Raw genomic sequence first — 21,209 nt, forward strand, 5'->3', positions numbered from 1 at the left:
GAAGCTTGAATTTCAGGTATATGTGCCTGTGGGTTTCTTCCATATAAATAAGTTTCAGCTACTGAATAATAATAATAATAATAATAATAATAATAATAATAATTTGAGAAAGGTAACGAAAGTTTTTTATAGATGGTCATCTTTTTTGTTGGTGAATCACTTGCTAGTGTTTTCACTGCACAATTCATTATTACATTGAATGAGCTAAGTAGTAGTTCACCAATTTCGACTTCGATAAAAGTTTAGGGAAGATTTAAATCTTTTTACAAGTTGTATCTGAGGGTAACAGCAGCTCTCTACAGGAATGATAAATTTGGTCTGTTCGCTCCCCATTTGCGAGACAAATTTAATGGGTTTTAGCTTTAATATAGGGCCTATGCAAACACCTCAGTTTGGGGGTCTTCAAAAGTTATACCCGAGAACCTTGATGTTGGACTTAGGGTACATGGTGATGCCTAATCATTAAATTTCTTTATTTTTTCCACACAATGCTGCGGTCTTTTCCATGGAGAGTTGATGGGCCAGTTTTTTGTTTGTATGGTGTTTCTACGTTGCATGGAACCATTGGTTATTCAGCAACGGGACCAATGGCTTTACGTTGACTTCCGAACTATGTCAAAAGTGAACTTCTATCACCAGAAATACACATCTCTCACACCTCAATGGAATGCCCGAGAATCGAACTCGCGGCCACCGAGGTGGCAGGCCAATACCATACCGACACGACACTGAGGCGCTATAAATTTTTTTTTATGGACCCGATGTCTTAATTTTACTATAGCACAACTGGTATGTTCAGCATTTCAAGTTTGACCATGTACAATATAAAGCAAATCCTTCCAAGTAAACACAGTCATTTTAATTCCAACTAGTAGTTGCCTACAATCACTCATTGCTACTGAATTCACATTTTTGAGGAACTTTGGTTTAAAGTGAAAAAGCCTTTGTACAATTACGTATCTTCAATTATACTTGAAATAGTCTTTTGAAAAATTTTCAAAGAAAATGGTAAGCAACCATGCATACCTAGTTTTTATTAGTGAGAATCTGAAGCTTACTGTACAAGGAAGGATTTTGCTCGTTTACTTGTATTCAAATGCAGTATTCGATCCTCCAACAGGTTAGTGGAACTGAATACATGCATAATTTAGGCCAAAGGGCAATCACTCAGACCTATGTCATTCAGTGCTGAAGTGGAAATCGACAGTAATAAGGTTTGAAAGGTGAAGCAGGAGGAAAACCTCAAAGCAGTTGCACTTTGAACCAATTGTTGGCAGTGGGTGGAAAGTAAGATGGAAGAAAGAGAATATGACATGTAGTGTAAAAAGGAACAATAGCTGTTGCAGGAAGGGGTCCAAGGTACTGCCAGTTAGTGGATCTGTGATCTTAAATTGGGTATGAACTGCTATCTTACTATTCTGTACTTGTCACATTTCTCTAATATTGTGAATGAGCAATTTGTTATGGAATTAGATCTTTTCATGATTAAGAAATGGGCATCCGTACAGTGTTAAAAAATGTTTATATTGCTCAAAACACGTGCCTTATCGACTACCACATAATAAATACCTTGTTCGTAATCCCATTTACAATAAGGTCTTCATATGGGAACAATGAAACTTCACTTTATCACAGTGTTTATTTCCAAATGATGTGTAATTGAGGTACCCAGTTCACACAATAGCAATGTACAATATCTGTATCTGATAGCGTAACAAAATCCCAGATTCCAGGCAAATTAAAATACATTCAGTATATAATGCATCAAATATACAATAAAAATATTCTATTCACTATGAAGTTCCCAATACACAAGCAAATAGGACAAAACTCATAACTATATGTTAAACACTAAACATGAAAAGTTTACTTTCGTGGATACCTATTACCAACTTCATTGTAGCACCTTGCTAATTGCCTTGTGGCAACTTAACTTTTTCTTACTAATATAGTAAAAATACTACGTTTGGCAATAAGATGGAGGATAAGAAAAAAAAAATTTCATTACCTTATTAATACATAATAAGTTATGTAATGGAATACATTAATAAGCACTTGCAATGCTGTGGAGTATGAATACGATTTTTCAACAAACATGACTGCACTTTTTCCAAGAATTCTATCAAACTTATAAATGAATGCTCAATAATTAACGTGAAAATCCTAAGCAACAGCCAGATATTTACAACTGGTTTTTAAAATGAAAATTTAAATTGACTATCTGCCAACACAAGTAATCAGGAATTGAGTATAACAAAAGGATCACTATACAATTTACTTACACTTTACCAAACACATTCACAGCCTTTGTAACTTTTATTATTTTCTTTTTTAAAGATAAAGTGCTATATAAAGTGGTTTCCTTTTACAGCAATATGCTCAATTGTCAAATCTAAAATACATCTGCAACTTATTGACAATATTATAGTTCACTGCCCTTGAAAAGCATATATAATACATTCTTAGAAGACTGGCGGTTTGTATTTCAAATGAAACCACAGCAGCCATGTTCGTTTTATATTCTATCTCAACTAGGCCAAGTCATACCCTCACGACCCTGTTTGTAACCATGTTATCAAGGTTGGTTAGTTCAGAGATACATTTAGGTTAAATGACTGTTTGGAAGAATAGAGAAATATAGAATTTGGAACCGTCAGTGTGAATTGCAGCATGGACCTTTCCAACTTCAAAGTGAATGGTGTTTTTATGGTGTCTAGGAGTAAATGCAAATAATTATACTCCTGGCAGTAGCAGTTGACAGTACATATATTAAGAGATCAAGAAGTGAAGAAAGGAAATTACTACATATAGTAGAAATAACAAGAGGTCCAGTCTTTGTCTGGGTACTCTGAACTAACCTTGAGGGTATGGTTGGACCTACCGAGGTAGAAAACTACCCCACCATCATCGCTCAGTTCTTCTATGTACCACGCAAGCCCCCCCACTTCGTCAAAGTCCTGAACCATCGGGGGGGAAGACAGGACAAAGTTCTGCCTTAATCCTCCTACTCTTTTCACTAAAAAATACACTCCTCTGTATCCTATCACAGAAGTAGAGGAGAGAGCTAAGAAAAAATTGGCTTAATGGTATACTTAATACTCAAACGACATATTGGGCATTGCTCCATGGTAACAGCACATTTGGAACAGGTAGCCATATGAGTGCATGGTAAAAACACAACATCCATTTCAGCATCCATGCAGATCTTGCAGGTTCTGCTCTCACGAATCCTTTCCAACTCTCCAGCAATATCCTTATCTGTAAAACCCAAGGGAATTTGTTAGTAAAGATTGAATACTTATATCTATATATATATATATATATATATATATATATATATATATATATATATACTATATTATATAAAAAAAAACTGGATGATTAAAACAATCAGATGCCAGACACACAATTCTAATAAGGGTAAAAACAAATCCCTTTGACTTTCAAAAAGAAACAGCAACTTCACTTGATGGGGAAAAACACTTTTTACTACAAGTGTAATTCCAAAATAGGTTTATACAACAATACTGTGGAATACATAAATTATGAATTACTCAACATCCATGTCAAACTTCTACACTAGGTGGATTAAATTGTTCGAAAGATTCAAACTGGGACAAGAAAAGCTGAAGTATGACTGATAAAATGCAAAAGATACATCAATGCAACTGTAGGCTGACACAATTTGAAATAACCTTGAACTCGAGAGAAGGGGGGGGGAAAGGAGAGAGGGAGAGAGAGAGAGTAGAGAGAGAGAGGACGGTGAGAGATTGGCCTCCGAGGAGAGAGAGAGAGAGAGAGAGAGAGAGAAGAGGAAAGCCGGATAATTTTCAGTAGTCAACTCGTTATCCGCGCCTAGTTTCCGAAAATGGTCGTCGATATCAAAATCGCGGTTATGAAACACATATTTCCCATAAGAATTAATGGTAAACCAATGTAATATAGACCTAATGCCAAAGTTTTATTTATACATTACCTAATTGCACTGTACTGAACTTGAAATAAATATGTGCAACAGGGAATATAATTAAGACAATTTAAGACACCGTTGTGAATGCGATTTGTATTTTTTCTTTCTGAGTGAGATGACGCAATGGGTTGTGACATTCCTAGAATGTAGGGGTCATCAGTTTAGCTTCCCCTTGGAAACAGTGTGGCCCGAAGTGACAAGCTTTAGAAGTGCTAGCGGATCCTTTCTCGAGTGGCGCGATGCCAAAGTCGCTATCTAAGCAGATCAGTGCCACATCCTGTCTCTATGCACGGGCGCTTGATACAGAGGTGCCTTATGAATCTAGTTTGGGGCGGTTTCTTGGGCGTGAACAGTGAGTGAGAGTTCGTGCATGCGTGTGAGCTTCTTCCCTACATAATGAGAAAGTAAGGTAACCAAGATGGGAGATTGCTAGAGTCGGCGAAGAGCAACGATGGCTTCTGTAATAATACTTTTTGTGAAGTGTGTATAATCTGTGTTGAATGGGTAAACATACTTATTCTTTGGCCAAAAGGGTGGCTAGACTGTATTTTGAATATTGTTTCAAAGATGTTCTATTTCGTTTGACCCTTTTTATTCTGCTTTTTTTAATCTTTTGCTTATCGATATGTTCTGTCTTTTTATAGGCGATTCTGGAACAAAGGGGAATTGATATGGGAACTTAACTAATGGTTTCGTGGTGTACTAGACTGATCTATGACTCTGCCCAGAGAGAGAGAGAGAGAGAGGGGAGGGAGAGAGAGTAAGGAGAGAGAGACGAGCCCAGAGAGGGAGAGGACGAGAGAGAGAGAGAGAGAGAGAGAGAGAGAGAGAGAGAGAGAGAGAGAGAGAGAGAGAGAGAAAATGGATTTAAGATTACCCAGGTTGGGAACCTGGTTAATATATGTACAGGTATTCTCCTACTTAGACTGGGTTTTTTTGTCAAAAAAACCCATCGTTTGTTGACAAAATTATATCTCAAATATAGCCTAGCCTACACTAGGGTAATTAGTACCATCTTTTCATATATACCTAGCCTACAAAATATAGTTACTTTATGCTTATATGGTATAGTAATTATTGATATCAGTTAATTTCGTCCACTATGATAATCGAATGCATGTACAGTAGCCTACCCTTCAGTATACTCAATTATTATTGGCTAATTCTGGAGGTTCAATGCATTCTGACAGATGATAATTCAGTACAGAAAGAAATTGAACACTAAATGAGAATCAGATCGAATAATAATTCAGTAAGAAAAGAAATTGAAGAGACAAGAATCAGATTCGGTCCGACTTCGGCATAATTGAACTGTGTCAGGCTTGCTGAAAGCTATGTATAATTATAATATACAAATGTAATAAGTATGCATCTTTTACAGTTTTTTTAGTTATACACTACTTCGGTTTATCCAGTAATATTGTATGTATCCTCATATTATCGTATTATAAAATACTAACATAGCAAGTCAATGTTTTGTTTTGGAAATCAGCTGATGGCAAATACGAGTTCATTTTGGTGTTCAACTCAATTCTCAGAGAATGTTCTCGCTCCTAGTTAGCATAAATGAATATCTAGCTACCATCACTTATATGAAACAAAGTAATTTTTCGTTGTACGACGTGTTTTTAAGCCGAAATTTTACTTTAATACGTCTCACTGTGAACTAATTATTTTTTGTTAATAGACTGCGTAAATATAAAGCGATTCCGTTTATTATTTTCACTTGTTTTCGTTGTAAAACAAGCTTTAAGTTATTTTTAGTCAGGTGTGAACAACAGTGAAATGAACTCTTTGAATCATGCCCAGCAGTTTTGATTAAAATAATTTTCTCCAAGCTTTATCTATGATTGTGCTTGAATTCATATCAAAGTTTGGGGGTTTTATCCATGCCTAAATATTATTTAATCAGCTTCAGCTACAACTTGCAGTTTAATTTTAACAGTATACGTATTACCTTCATGAACTCGGAGCAAGTACAGTATTACATAAAATTATATCCATCCTATTCTACATAACATCATTTAAAACATAACTAGAGTAATTGTTTACTATTGTACAATGGTTGAAATACAAGCAAAACTGATGTTGTTTTATTGGATTCGGTTGTTCATAGCTGTACATATTTATGCAACATGTATAACGTTAAACCAATACTTTCATCATTCTCTTGAACTTTTTGAACTTATTTAACTTAGAAGATGGCATAAAGATATGGAAGTAAGGAAGTTAGGAGATTGTAATTTGGCCTTTCTTAAGTTTACTATTTAATTATTCGGCAGGGTAATTCATAAACAAAATACGCAGAGCACTATTGGAACAACGGGGAATCTTAACAACATGCACACACAGTTTTAAGCGCAATTTTTGGGTTTTGAACTACGCTGTTCAGCAATTTTTCACGCTAAATTTTTTTTTATAGACTTGCGTTGTTCGGCGATTTTTTGTTTACGAAATTTATAGTTTAATTTACTGTTATCGCGTTGTACCAAATTCACGATTATCAAACGCGGATAACGAGTCAACTGTACTATAAGGATAAGAACGAATTGCAGGGTCGACATGATTCTGCACAACCTCACAAAACTTTGTACACTGGACACCAGGGATTTGTGGGTGGTGGTGGGGGGTGGGTGGGTTGGTATCGCAAACCCCCCCCCCCCCCAGCAAAACGCTAAAATCCGTGAATACTTGACACCCCCCCTAAAGACACTTATATAACTTCTTCTTTCCCACCATTATCCCTAGACTAAGAGGTTGGTTGCCTGATGTGCCTTTCCTTACAATATCAGGCATGGTTTATTATTTGGCAAAGAAGTTTTTATGACCACATGCCCTTGCTGTCATCAACCACAGGTATTGGCTGCGGGCCTAGCCTTCGACTTTTTCTGCAAGGCAGCAGCTTTCCTTCTAGTCACCTTTTATGACATGCAGGACCTATGGTGGTAGTATTCTTACAACCCTACCACAGGGTCTTTTGAAGATACTTATAAACGCCCTATAATAGTTGAAATTCAAACACCAAAGACCCACTCTAAAAATGCTTACAACATGACAAATTTTTAACCAATTTATATTTTTCATAACTTACAAACCTGAGGTCTTAACATTAGGATAAATACTCAGTGCCAGCTGGAAACTGGTAAAGTTTAAAATAATTGTGTAAGCAAGGGACTGTTGGCATCTGTGCTTGGTCACGAGACATGTGGAGCCACCCATACACCCCTCTGTAACTCGTGACCCCGTTAGTTATTCTTCCAACCCAGGTTAGTTGATAGAGGGGTGGTTTTCACATACGAAACAAACCTTCGGTCTTAACATTAAGATAGACTTACTTTTGGTGGGAGGTAGGTACTATTAACCAACTGAGAGTTTGCCACCTTTGATCAGTTTTCTGAATAGCAGAATTCTAAGAAACAACTGAGCAGTATTTCAGAATCTAAGACATATATGAATATCAGAGTCAGATTTCTGGGTTCTACACAATGTCATAGTTCATTGCGTCCGAGGAAGATAAGATCTGTTCTTCTAACAAAACAATTCATCCACTCCTGTAAGTTTATCATTATTCCTCTCCCCCTTGCTAAAGAGAGGAATGTCCTGCTACTGATAGGTATCTTACTGATACTAACCCTAACAGTATGGCTATTCCACTCACCTGTATCTTGTCCATTCCAGCTTATGATGGTACTCTCTTCTTACTGCCCAAAGTAAAGGAGACAGAAATTTGAAAAGGAAAGAGGCCAGTTATCTCCTCCATTTCACATTCATACCATCATCTTAAGACAAGATACCAACTGACCCGCCAGGGGCGCTGGATGAGTTACACCATTTGTTGAGCAGCCACCAAAGGACCCATGGAAATTGTGTCCAAGGACCTCTGGGCAACCTTATTTATATACAGGAAATTGAGAGTGGTTTGTCATAACAATGAACCAACTCTCAAATTTCAATGAACAGACAAACATTCTTAACACTGCTCAATTTGAGCTTCGATACAGTCACAGACCAACCGTCACGACCATTTTAACAGATATGTTCTTAATTGCCAGATGGCACGTATTCCTCTGATGACTGATCACCTCTGTTTGGCCTGTTCCTTTACGTCTACCACCTTCACGTTCTACGTGACCTAGTCTACCACTGGACTGTTGACAACCTAAAGGGACATCCATCATGTGGGACCCTGGATGGCAGCTTGACGTTATATAGCAAACCAACTGTCCTTCTTGGGTTGGTTCTCCTGAGAAGCGTAACGCTGACTGCACACCTGCATCATCTCTATCTCTGCCTACATATCTGGAACGAAAACAAGATGGCGAAGCACACCTCTCCCTGCAGGGAAAAGAGCACAATCAGTCCTAATTACTTCCCAAAGCACATCCTGATACATTCAATCTTTGAATTTACAGGCAATCCATATGAATACATGATATTCCAAAGCACAGGCAACGAATTAACTGTACCTTAAGAGTTTCTGCACCTACGACTTACTGCATGATGAGTACCTCGACGTCGAAATTGTCGAAGAAAATATCCGGGAGTTTATCTGCTTCTTGTGATATCCAGGAAGTCTCGAAGCATGAGAAGGCTTCAGGTTCACATGCCCGGGAATTCCAAACAACAAATTCCAAACAACAGGGGGCAAACTAAACCAGCTTTAAAAGGACGGAGGCAAAGCACATCTTCTCTTAAAGGCAGTAAGAAAATAACTAACAGGGTCACGAGTTAGAGGGGTATGTGGGTGGCTCCACATGTCTCGTGACCAAGCAAAGATGCCAATAGTCCCTTGTGTACACAATTATTTTAACCTTTACCGGTTTCCAGCTAGCACTGAGTATTTATCCTAATGTTAAGACAGAAGGTTTGTTTCGTATATGAACAATGTCTATTTTAGTAGCTTTATCACATAAATGCATTGTCACAAAAATGTGACTTTCTCGAAGAAAAATTCCAGGAATAATGTGGACATAGGTTCCATAGAAAAAATATGCAAATCGGAGAAGCTGTGAATCCAGAACTGTAAATAAGCAGGAGCCCACTGTATAAGAGCACCAATGGATTTCATGCAAACACGACACTTCTTAACATTTTAAGTATATGTATATCAATGAACTACAGCAATGACTACAAAGCTTTCAGCACAGCACACCAAAGAATTCAGGGCTGATATGAACTACATTAACTACATCATCTTAAGTACAGGTATACCAATGTTTTCATTAAAACATATACCCATAGTTTGTATTACAGGTAAAATATGAAGTAACTTTAAGGCAGGAAAGCAAAGGAAAATTATAAAACTGAATTTAAAGGGCAGAAGATTAGCATAACATTAGACATCAATATATTAATTTGATTCAAATCTCATAAGCTTCGAAAGTTATTTAAGTCTTAGCTGCCCACAATTGCTTATAGCTTGTATGTTGTATCCTTCAGATGGTTTGGAACAGACAATACTGCAAGGATTTGGAACCATGGATATCAAAATTTGGTGGTGTACCTTACTTCTTGATGTCATACATGACTAAAATCTAACATTTAGTCAGAAAAACAGAACTCCAGAGGTGCTTACGTGACTGATGGCATGCTGACACAGAATCCTTCTTAACAGGGGTAGTTTGCCCTTCTGTATTCTCCTCCGTTTTGTTTCCATTTTCACTCTCTGTTTCAAGGGATGAAGGACCAGAACGTACTGGTTTTAATACTTCATATGCAGCACTGATTCTTTCATCTGCTTCTTGCATAGCTACTACAGTACCAGGTAAATTTTCTGACTCTGAAACAGGATGCTCTGACAGACTATTATCCTGTGATTCCATATGATCAGAAGGCTCTTCATCTACTTCCATTGATTCTGCTGCAGCCTCAGAAGACACTGCTGTATTTACAGTGGTATTGGAAGATTGTTCTACTGAAGCTGATGATGATGTTGGTGTGGATGTCATAGTAGTGGATTCTGCTGGACATCCAACTGCTTCGCTTTGTTGATCAATAACTGGAGCCGCTGACTCTGATACAATAACAGGTGGTGAGGCACCTTCAGAGGTTTGTGATGGGCCTGCAGAAGCTATGTTAGAACTAGATGTGGTAACTTCATCTAAACCACTTTGGGATTCATTATGTAATGCTTGCATCTTGTCACTCTGCCGAGATACTGCTTCATCTTCAACTGTGGTGCTGTTGGCACCTTGTAATTGTTGCCTATTTTCTTCTTCCATAATCTGAAAAACTGCTTCAATACAAGGCTCCAAACTTAAGAACGGCATTCCCGTCTGCTCCAATTTATGACGAAGAGCCAACCTGATTTTATCCAAAGAAAAGCCCATGTCTTTCACTGCACTGATAATGTCCGATTCCATCAGGGGATCTAAATCAGTTTCTGAAATTGGCTTAAACTTTCCACTTGAAGCTGCAACTTTTTGGGGCTTGCTGCCCTTGACTGCTACTGAACGCAAATAAGGAGGCTTTTCACATCGAACCTAAAAAGAGAAGAAGAAGAAAAAAAGAAGCAAATATTAGGATTAGCATTAGAAAACTAGAGACTTTATAAGACATAACTGAACAGTATTTAACAAAATGTCACATGACAAAATTATAATTTACATAGAAAACTAGAGACTTTATAAGACATAACTGACCAGTAATTAACAAAATGTCACATGACAAAATTATAATTTACATGCTACCAAAAGAGAAAAGAACATATAGGTTACCTTATCAATAAACTCTTGGCCCTTGGAAAGGAGGACAAAATTGCAGTTTGGATACCACCTTGCATGTTCCTCCCACGGCTTATCATCCTTTTCCCAGTTACGAAGTCCATTACCACAATGGAAGCATCGGACATGGTCACTCAACCCTAGAATTGAAGCTGAACTCTCAACATCTAAACAAGAACCTACCAAGGTGAGACAATTTAGAACAATTTACCTTTCCAGAAGTCTTACTTCATTTTGACCTGATGAGGCCTTTTGCTGTTAGTGGCAATCTTTTCTTTAGTCTGGAAGCAGTACAAATGTACCAACAGGAATGGACTAGAAGGTATGTACTACATAAAATTCCAAAAGTTTTTCAAAACTTTTTTGTCATCTAAAAGAAATTCTATTAGCTGACATTCTATTATCTCACTTATGTTGCATGATACTTAGGAAAGAAGATATGCCAGTAATAGTTTTTAAACATTATTTCAAAACTAGGTATCAGTGACAAATATTCAATCATTTACAGGATTTCTAGTACCAGGATAACCTTCAGAAGTGTGTACCTGCGTAAATTTAGAGCAAAATAACAACAGAATTTTGCATAATGAACAGTATTATATTCATATAGTTTTCATGTCACCAGGATCGAAGTCTCATGTACTGTTTCTCGATTTGTAAATAAAATATGATATATCAAGTTCAGGGTATACATTGCTGAAAACCTAAAGAACTCCAAATTCAATACTATAAATTCCTGGTCTTGAGGATGAACAATCTTGCTATGTAATTATTGCATACCACACTACCATTTTGAACATTAGGTAAACCTGCAGAATGGTCAGTTTTAATCTAAAAGTCAGTCACCAGATCAATATCCATGCTAATACCAGCATGAAAATAAATATTTTTGACTAGTATACTATTTCCAAGCCTTCTAGTTGTTTTAGGAGTTTCCTCCCACACTGCCAATTGTACTTCATTGGAAGTGACTGCGTTTATTCCTTTTTAATCTGTGCCCTAGGAGCAATAGTAATCTTGGTTTGATCGTATACCCCCTTAGGGTATTTGGACTTGAAGATATGACAAGATCAATAGAAAGAGCGCAAACTATCACCATAATTTGTAACAAGACATTTGATTGCAATTATTGAAAATGGAAAGAAGTATAATACACGACTGTGACTCCAGCCAAGGTAATTTTTTTCTTTCCTCGAGTCGTGTCATCCAAAGCTTTAACTTTGGGAGACCTCCCTCGGTGCAAATACAGAAAAGAACTTTGAAAGATCAACCTTGATGCAAATAATGAACATCAAAAGACCAACCTTGGTGCAAATAATATACTAGTTAGACGAGCCTTGGTCCAAATCCTTCTATCCATGATTTGTTATTTTTCTTTCTTATTACTCTATATGTAATTAACAGTTATTTTTTCTCAAATTATTAATTTCATCATCCCTTTTTGGAGTCCTTGGGCTTTATCCGTAATAATGATGATGATGATGATAATAATACTTGACTAATAGTATATATATGTATATCCAAAGAAAGCTTAGTAAAAAAAAAAAATCACTGCAAAGCACTAAGTCTAATTAACCTATTGACTAATTTTCAAATTATAAATATATTTACCACAATAGAAAAATCCAGCATCAGCCATTTCTTTGGGTTTCTGCTCCACTCGCTCTGGCCACTTCTTATAGCTCTTTAGTCGACTATCAACGGTGATAAAATCCTTCCTTTTAGGACCAGTGTACTGACGAAGTCCAATCTCATCATAATTTATGTTGTCATTCTTCTTGCCAGGCCCCTCTGAATAAGAGAAAGTTAATATATTAAGACCATATGCTAAAAAAAAAAAAAAAACTACATCAAGAAAAACTGGGGTAAATTATATGATTTGCAATGTACCAACATGTAAGGAAATTACAGCCTTGTGTATATCACTGAAACCTGTGCAAGATGGGGCAATGATGATGTAATTTTCAAGACTACTATATAACTTCTTTGTCATAAATTTATCTAATTTATGTAATGCAACAGTACTTACTGCATTCTGCATAAGATCCTGGCATGTGTCGTCCTGAACTTGACCCCACTGTAGCTCCACTCTTGTCAGGAACATATTCACATCTTGGTGGAGGCATTGGGCACTCTTCCCCATCTAATGGTAGCTTATCCAGAATGGCACTGTGATTTAGGGGAACATTACCAACAGCCTGTCCTCTTATGAAAGGACAGTGAGGAAAGTGACGATGGTGTTCACCCCTTGGGGTATCGCCAACTTCCCAAGCTCCCACTATCCCACGACAGAAAACACAGGCACAGTGATCACTGGTTCTCAAGTAATAAAATCCATCCGCTGCAAGGTTCTCTGGTGAAAGCCATGGTATGGGCCACTCTATAAAGGTTTCCAAACGCTCCTTTTCGTATCGAAGACTGTCATAGGACAGGAACTTCTTGGATCTAGCATTCATGTCAGGCTCAAACCTCATGATGAATCGACATTCTGGTCGCTTTTCCTTGTGCATTTTTACTATATCATCAGTTGGGTTAACCTCACTTGCATCAACCTCCAAATAACAAGTGAAACACTTGACTTTTGATCCATTTCGTGTGTAGTAGAACCCTGCTCTTGCAAACTGATCTTTTACTTCATTCAAGATGTCGCTGCCAAAGGTTTCAAGACGAAAAGATTCCCTTGATAAATTGTGGGAATCAAATGTGATGTCTCCCATTGCTGTTTTAGAATCTTTGTTGAAACACTGGACACAATGCACAATTACTTTTTCGGTTAAATAAAAAAACAAAAACAAACACAAACTTCTCTCTGGCCTGAGAAAGTAAACAAACTACTTTTTAAACTATTATCTTTTTAGGCTTAATTAATTTCATGAAAAATTCTTCCAAATAACTTGCTTTTATATAAATGATAGAACAGTATTCTATGTACTAAAGCATCACAAGCCTTTGTGAGGAAAGTAACAGTTTTCCACCTCTTACACCTTTTGGAACAACAATTATGAAATCTTAGCCACACTAAACATGACTCTTCACACTCCAAAGAAGCACATAACATTTACTGGTCATTTTATCTGGAAAAAGAAAAGAAAAGAAAAGATTATTTTCTTCATAAATTACTCCATACACATGAATTATCTCAACAATGATAAACCCAAAAAAAGCACATGGTGGAACTTTTGAAATCATGATAAGTTTTCCCCCTTTACTGAACAATCACTATAGAGTATTAGGTAACACGAAATGTTTGCCTTTCTCATATGCTTGACCATCTGAAGCCATTTTTTTCTAGAGACTGTATGTTAACCATTCTGCTTATGAGCTGAACTTTTGGCAGATATTACACCTGAATATATATAAAGAGAAATGAAAGAAATCAACAAGCATTTCCAAAAAATTATAGCAAATGATAGCCTAGTTGTAAGCTTAATACAATTAAATGTCCTTAAACATTAAATAAAAATATAACATACATGACACTGTACATACACATACAAGACTAGAGTAGAAATTTGGGCTGTCAAGCCTTGCACTGGGCAAAAGACTAAAGAGGATGAGTAAGAGCAGCTGGACAGCACAACCAAAGAAAGGAAACAGGAAGGACATGTTGTAGCTGAAATGTCTCCTGTATGATTTTAACCATTAATGGATGGGCACCATTACAAGAGTATCAATAACAGGTTTGGATGGTGGATGGGGTAACTCATGGCGAGTATCAATATTACGAGCCATACTATTTGGATGAATCGAACGGTAAATAAGGTTCCATCACTTCAAGGGCCCATAAATGACGAGTGGCAACTTTAGACTGGCTCAGTTCAAGCAGTGGGCATCTCAGGGGGACCAGTATTGTTCATGACTTGACGAGAGATGAATTGCTCCAATTGCACCTCTCTATTCCATAACATCTTTTTTTTATTTGCTCATAAATATTCACAGGGATATGCTGTTGGTTTTAGTTTCTATCTTTTAAGATATGATGTCTGTTATAATTGTAATTTTGCATAGAAATATTGGAAAAACATGTACACCTCCAAAAAACTTCCTGCATCTCCCCATCTCTGTAAATTTGAGTAAATATTTTACAATATACACTCTTAATTTGTTACTGATTTCAGTTCTTATCTGTTATGATATTGTGTGAGCTGTAATTATAATTTAACAAAAAATAAAATCATAGAAAAAAATATTTACAACTTACTAAATTTTACTTTTCTTTTGTAAAAGAGGCCCCCTAAACAGCGTAAATACTCACTTTCAACTTCCATTAAAGGAAAAAAAAAAGAAAAGAAAAAGAAGAAAAAAAGAAAAGAAAAACTTCTTTCGGATTTTCTAGCAAAATGATAATTAAATCGATATGTAGCACTCCGGGCTGGCAAAACTTGAGATTGGCTAATTTAAGAAAAGCACATAAATGGAAAATGCACACGGTGTCAGGAAAAATTCTAAAAAATTTTCCCTACCTTCCATAATAAGTTGAAAATTACTCTTTACAAGCCCTTGTGGAGCCTCTTTTACACAAGAATTGTAAATTTTACAAAGTTACTCATGATTTTTCAAATACATAAGTAAAATTATTATAATTTGTAAAATTATAATTACATCTCACACAATATCAAAACAGATAAGAAATAAAGTTAGTAACAAATTCTGAGCATATTTGTTGGAAAATATTTATGAAAATTTACCGAGAATAAAGATACAGTAACTTTCTTGGATTTATACATGTTTTTTCTAATATTTCTTTGTAAAATAACACTTATAACCGATATGCTATCATAAAAGATAACTAAAACCAACAACAACCCCTTGTTCAATTCAAGAGCAAATTTACAAAAAGACGTCATGCAAGACAAAAAAGGCAGTACAGGTTATCTATCAGCAGGGGTTCCATTCTTGGCAGGGTGATGATAAGTGAAAACTGCCTTTAACCAAAATGCAGCTATTTATGGCGCCAAGTTCTGTTCCATGGTTTATTATTTGGCAAAGGGGTTTTTACGACCGCATGCCCTTGCTGTCATCAACCAGTTATTGGTGGTGGGCCTTGCCTTTAACTAAAAAGTCCACCTGCAAGGCAGCAGTTTTAACAGTTATTGGCGATGGGTCTAGCCTTTTACTTAAAGTAAATTGCAAGGCAGCAGTCCTTTTAGTAGTCTTTTACGACACGGTAGTAGTATTCTTACACCCGTACCACAGGTGGCAATTACCCAAAAATTAATGGTGCATAGTATTGTTACTCACACATGAGTAAATGCGTTAATCACCCAAAACCTCTTATGGCTACTCATGTGAGCATATCCATCTATTAAAGGTTAAACCCAAGATATCTTGTGATCAGTGTTCTAATAATTTTCAACTTACCATGAGTTATCTTCTAAAAAAGTTAAATGCTAATAGTATAAGACTAAAAGGAGATGCCTTGTGATCCACAGTGTTGTTTTACGGATTAATAGAGATATTTTGTGATATACCATCAGTTTGGCAGTGGTACTTGCTGCTGGATGTTGCATGTTATCATTTCACTTATTTTTTGCGCATACTAAGGACTCAGTCAAGCTGGTCATTTGTTTGTTTATTACTACAGTGTGACTTTTTGCCAGTTATTAGGTAAGTTTGGTTTTTATTTGTCATCCTGGACTGTTAGTATGTTGCATTATTGCCTTATTACCTCTTGTTAGTTCGCTAAATCCTAGACAGTTTTGTTATGGCCAGTAATTGGCGATCATAAGTGTTTCTTCGTTTGTTTTAAATCTTCTTTCCACCTGATTTTAGGGCAGTTTGGTTGTTTTATTTGTCATTTTAGACAGTTTACATTACATTATTAATATATTATGCTGATGTCACATCTTTTATTAATCTCTTGACCATTTAGTGATGCGTTCCCTGACTGATAATGTTTTTACTTCTTCTTTTCTTTTTGTTTTTTATGCAATGTCCATTTTCAAAATTGCTAATTAATTGTTGGGTTTTTTTTTTTTAAGCACCAATTATAGACTTCGGGAGGATGATGGGTAACAACTGGGTTTTAAAACCATTGCTCGAAAACTGCAGCATTCATCTGCTTATGATAATCACTCATTTTTTGCTTGGAAAAATAATTCAGTATTCTCGACAAAGCCTTCTTTCGTTCCTGCATGAAGAATGATGAGGCGATTTCCTTTTCCCATAGGCGGCTTTACTCCTGTTGCTTGTTTGGAGGCCGTGTCAGTCCAACACTTTCCAATAGTGTAATACAGTGTAATTTTGATTGACCCAGGTTTCGTCAAGAAAAACAAAGTTTTCAAAGGACTGTCTGACTTGCTGCATCTCTATCAAAGACCTCGTGCGAGCAAGAGCAACATCATTTCGTTCCATAAGGAACTTACGGCCATCAACTTGAGAAAATCGGAAGCCAATCTGCAACAGGACTCTTCGAAGTGATTCAACGCTACCTTAGCAAGACATTTTCTCCTTCAGCTCTTCCGTGACTTTGTTGAGAGTAGGGATTTCACTTCTCTTGTAAAATGCCAATACAGTTCTTCTTAGGATACACTAATCAAAGTCATCAAAATTAGTAACCGTTGCAGGCTGAGGTTTTGTTGGTGAATGGAAGACGGGTTTCTTGTATTCAGCTTCTAACCACCATTCTTGGTTTGCTTTGCTGCAAATCCTTCTAACAGTCCTTTCACTTGCTTTGGTGGTTTTGGCTGTCCGAGCAAGGGATTGAGTGAATGGTATAACAAAAGTGCACTGCTGGCCTTTTCATCTAAAAAAGGACTGATTTACATTGAAAATTATTTCCTTTGCTTGACTATGCAGGCGGGGGCAGCGAGGAGTGGGAGATGTATCCATGTTGGGTCAGTGACACAGAATGACCTTCGGTGTCCGGAGACAGAGAGAGGTGGCCACAGAGCAAAATAACAGTACAGTGGTGTTGTCAAATCTCAGGAAAAAATTTTTAATAATATCAATTCTCCCATCAAAAACTTAAGTTATTCTTAAACAAATGAAGTTTTATTATACGACAAGAGTAATTACCATATACTTAGTCTAAAAAAAATCAAGACATTTCTTTGTCACTGTCGTGGCGTATTTATAAAATTGTGGCAACTGTGCGGAAAATCCAGGCCTACCGTGACCAACGCCCCACTGGCCAAAAAGGATGAGTTTGACCTTAGTGAAAGTATGAAACTTTTTATTCCCGGGGTTATGGTTTGAACTGAATTCATTTTTACCTTGTAATCGGTGGTTCTATCCTTACTGCCATTGCAACTGAAACTCCACAATGCTTATTTGATTGTAATTATACCCATTTTGGTCTTAATTCACTCTACATTGCACTTGAACCACGTTGCTGTTCCTGGTTCCAAAGTACTCACTCGTCAAACATAGTTACGAGCATCAGACGACAACACTGATTATGAGGAGGAAAGCTTTATTCCCTTAATTATTTACTTTTACTCATTATTTATTTCAACTTTACTTCAAAATGTTTAATTCATGTCTATTATCCCCTTTTTTGCAACCAAATTAACGCCAAAAAATTAAAAATATTTCGGATGTATACTAACAAGCAGACGACGCGAGGAAAAATAACTCATCGTTGCCAACCTAGTGGAGCGTCAAACATACGCCAATGCATTTACAAACGGTTTCCATGAATTCTAGTTGTCAAAGTAATACAGTATTGATAAAATTGCTGTAATATGTATTTATACTACAAATAGATAAGCTAATTTCACTTATTTTCCCGACTTTGTGTAAGTCTTACACCCAGTTTAGAGGGTAAACACATACCAATCGATAACACTGGTAAACAATTGAAGAGTGCAAAACGCCACAAAGAATGCCGTAGTCCCCTTGAATAAGTACAAATAAGTGCTGGTTAGAGGTCGGGGTTTCGATTGTTGTGATAAAAGTGCCCCAGCGTCTATGGGTACAAGTGGTGTGTGGATTTAGCACAGGAAATAGGAAGTTTGTTGACACAAGAGACTCCACAAACATCGAGATGGTGTCAATCTTCAAAATACTTGGAGTTGTAAGTAAAAACTTCGAAAGCGTTTTGGGGTTGTGGGCACTATGTTAGCCACCCTTTTCATTACCATCTGTTTAAATCTTAATTTATGGCCTTAATTTCTAACTTTGGAGAAAATACTTATTTCGAAAAGAGAGTAGAGGTCTTGAGCTCCTGTTATCACCACCAACTACTCATGACTGATGACCATCTCCGGTGACAGGACGTGTTAAAATTACGGTAGATCTAGGGTACTTACTGTTATATCCCAATTGTACTTGGTGGAATAATCAGAGATAATACCGATGTTCTTAAATCTTCTTTATTTGTCTTCAACCGAAGCTACAGTAATCCTCTTAATCCAATAGCTATATACAGACTGGCGAGATAAGTATTTACGTAGCCAGAGGTAAATGTTAACTGCTCTTTGGTAAATGATCACCAACCCAATATAACAACATATTTATAAAACTGCTGTACTTTAAACAAGCCCTTTGTTACATTACTAATAACAGCCAGTTATACTCTCTTGTTCTATCATAAATATAAATGTAATGTATATATCGGGGGGGATATTTCCGGGGGGGATTTTTTTTTTTTTTTTTTTTTTAATTTACAAATACTCTTGTGTCAGATAACATAGGTATGTATTTAAATTTTATACAAAGTGCTCTATTAAAAAAAAAAACTATTTTTCCTCTATATAAAAACTTACTAAAGAATATTACAAATTAATATTCAAAAGCAAAGTCTGGTACTCAAACAGGCATAACATAAGATACTTCACAAAGACATGTTATGACATTATTACATAATTTTGTACTGCACCAGACATCAGACAAAACCAATTCTGAATAGCTAATGCAGGTATGATCTAAGCAGTAAAAGTGTTACTACTCCTTTCCCTGCTTTTCAGTCTTGTTAATTAACATGATCTCTCCATCTTTGTATTTCACAAGATTATCCTCGTTACTTGCAAACTTAAATTTATTTTCCTGCATTATCATTTCAAGATCTTCATTCCATTTGCATTCTTTTGTTAGAACATCTGCAATCATGTCTTTCTGTCCATCCAGCCAACTGTAAGACTCAAATCAAGCCCTCAGTCAACATGTCCTTCATCTCCTGTATGCTGTTCCTGAGAAGCCTTTCCTCAACCTGCCTGGTACTCCCAGCAGATTCTAGCATGGGTATTGAATCTGTGAACAATTTGATTGGAATTTTCTTTCCATACTGACCAAATAATAACTGTTCAATCTGACTCGCAAAAAACTGACTGTTATCAATAATCTTAGTCATACTTCTGGTTTCAGCCGCCTTTGCAGAATGACATACCTTCTGGATAGTCTTTGACTTCCAGTAAATAGGGACACACGTCCATTTCTCTTACTTCCTAGTAAAATCAGATTCCCACTTATGCTTCTCTCATGTGTATTAAAGGAAGCATCTGTAAATCCATATATCTTCAAATATTCTTTTTTATCAACTCTTGTAAATTCTACTTTATTTGGTCTCTCATTTATCTTATCAATCACAAAATTTATCTTTTTAAGATCTTTCAATGTAGCACTACTATTTTTCTTGGACATCTGCAATGCGGTGATAGAAGGTTCAGGTCTTGTATTGGCTGCTAACCAGCTAAACTTTCCTACATACTTGCGAAATACTTTCAGTTCCTGACTAGTCAAAAGTTCACTAGCTTTTCCTTTCCTGATATCTTCCACTTTCTCAAGACTCCTCGCATAATCATCCATTGAGATTGTTATTCCAGTTTCTGTTTTGATGATATCTATCCCTGTGAACCGAAATTTATTCTTTTCTATCTTTGAAACTTTTAATTTTTCTTTACACAAGTCCGTTACTTTCTTTACAAATCCTATTGTACCAGCTATCGAAAAATCATCTACATGAGTAAGTATCATACCAATCAGATTTCCTTCACTCTGCTGATAGTAGTATGCCTCATCTCCACTCACGGTCTTCAGACCTTCTTCCTTGAAAATCTGCTGAACTTTCAGCCAAAATTTTCTACTGGCATCATCCAATCCATATAATGGTTTTCTGAGTTTCCAAATAATGTTTTCTTTTTTTAAATCCTTTGGAGGTTCTACAAATACATTCCTGTTAAGTGTGTTTGACTGTAAAATGCTGCTTTGATGTCAATAGACTGAAGCTCAAAATTCTCATTTGCAGCCAAGGACAAGAAGACTTTCATGCTTTCACGCACAGCTGTTGGTGAGTCAGCTTGGGGTTTTTCTTTTCATGAAATCCCTTGGCGACAATTCTCCCTTTGTAATCAGTTTTTTGTCCGTCATGCTTCTCCTTTTTCGTGATCACCCATCTGCTGCCTATCTTTTCTTGCCCTACATCTTCCACTTCTTCAAAAGTGTCAAAATGTAACAAATTTTCATATTCTTTCTTCTTTGCTTCTAACACTTCTGGCATCTTGTGATATTTAACAGGCAATTCCACTACATAACTTGTTATTTTCTCATAAAAACACTCGGTTTTTTCTGACGTCAAC

The 21,209-nt window shown here is 36.4% G+C and overlaps 1 protein-coding gene across 8 annotated transcripts in view; it reads right to left on the reverse strand.

Annotated features, from left to right (window-relative positions):
* Window positions 1-1,625: 1,625 nt before the first annotated feature.
* LOC135216786 (baculoviral IAP repeat-containing protein 7-A-like) overlaps window positions 1,626-21,209 on the reverse strand; it is a 62,465-nt gene continuing 42,881 nt past the window's right edge. For all 8 annotated transcript variants that reach the window (XM_064252273.1, XM_064252272.1, XM_064252269.1 and 5 more), the window contains exons 2-6: window positions 12,722-13,766; window positions 12,304-12,483; window positions 10,687-10,832; window positions 9,546-10,452; window positions 1,626-3,258 (exon numbers count right to left, since the gene is read on the reverse strand). In XM_064252273.1, the coding sequence (XP_064108343.1) occupies window positions 3,065-3,258; window positions 9,546-10,452; window positions 10,687-10,832; window positions 12,304-12,483; window positions 12,722-13,409 (2,115 nt within the window). In that variant the 5' untranslated portion in view covers window positions 13,410-13,766 and the 3' untranslated portion in view covers window positions 1,626-3,064. The remainder of the gene's footprint in view (window positions 3,259-9,545; window positions 10,453-10,686; window positions 10,833-12,303; window positions 12,484-12,721; window positions 13,767-21,209) is intronic.

This window comes from Macrobrachium nipponense, chromosome 6 (assembly GCF_015104395.2).
Source record: "Macrobrachium nipponense isolate FS-2020 chromosome 6, ASM1510439v2, whole genome shotgun sequence".
Classification (NCBI taxonomy): domain Eukaryota; kingdom Metazoa; phylum Arthropoda; class Malacostraca; order Decapoda; family Palaemonidae; genus Macrobrachium; species Macrobrachium nipponense.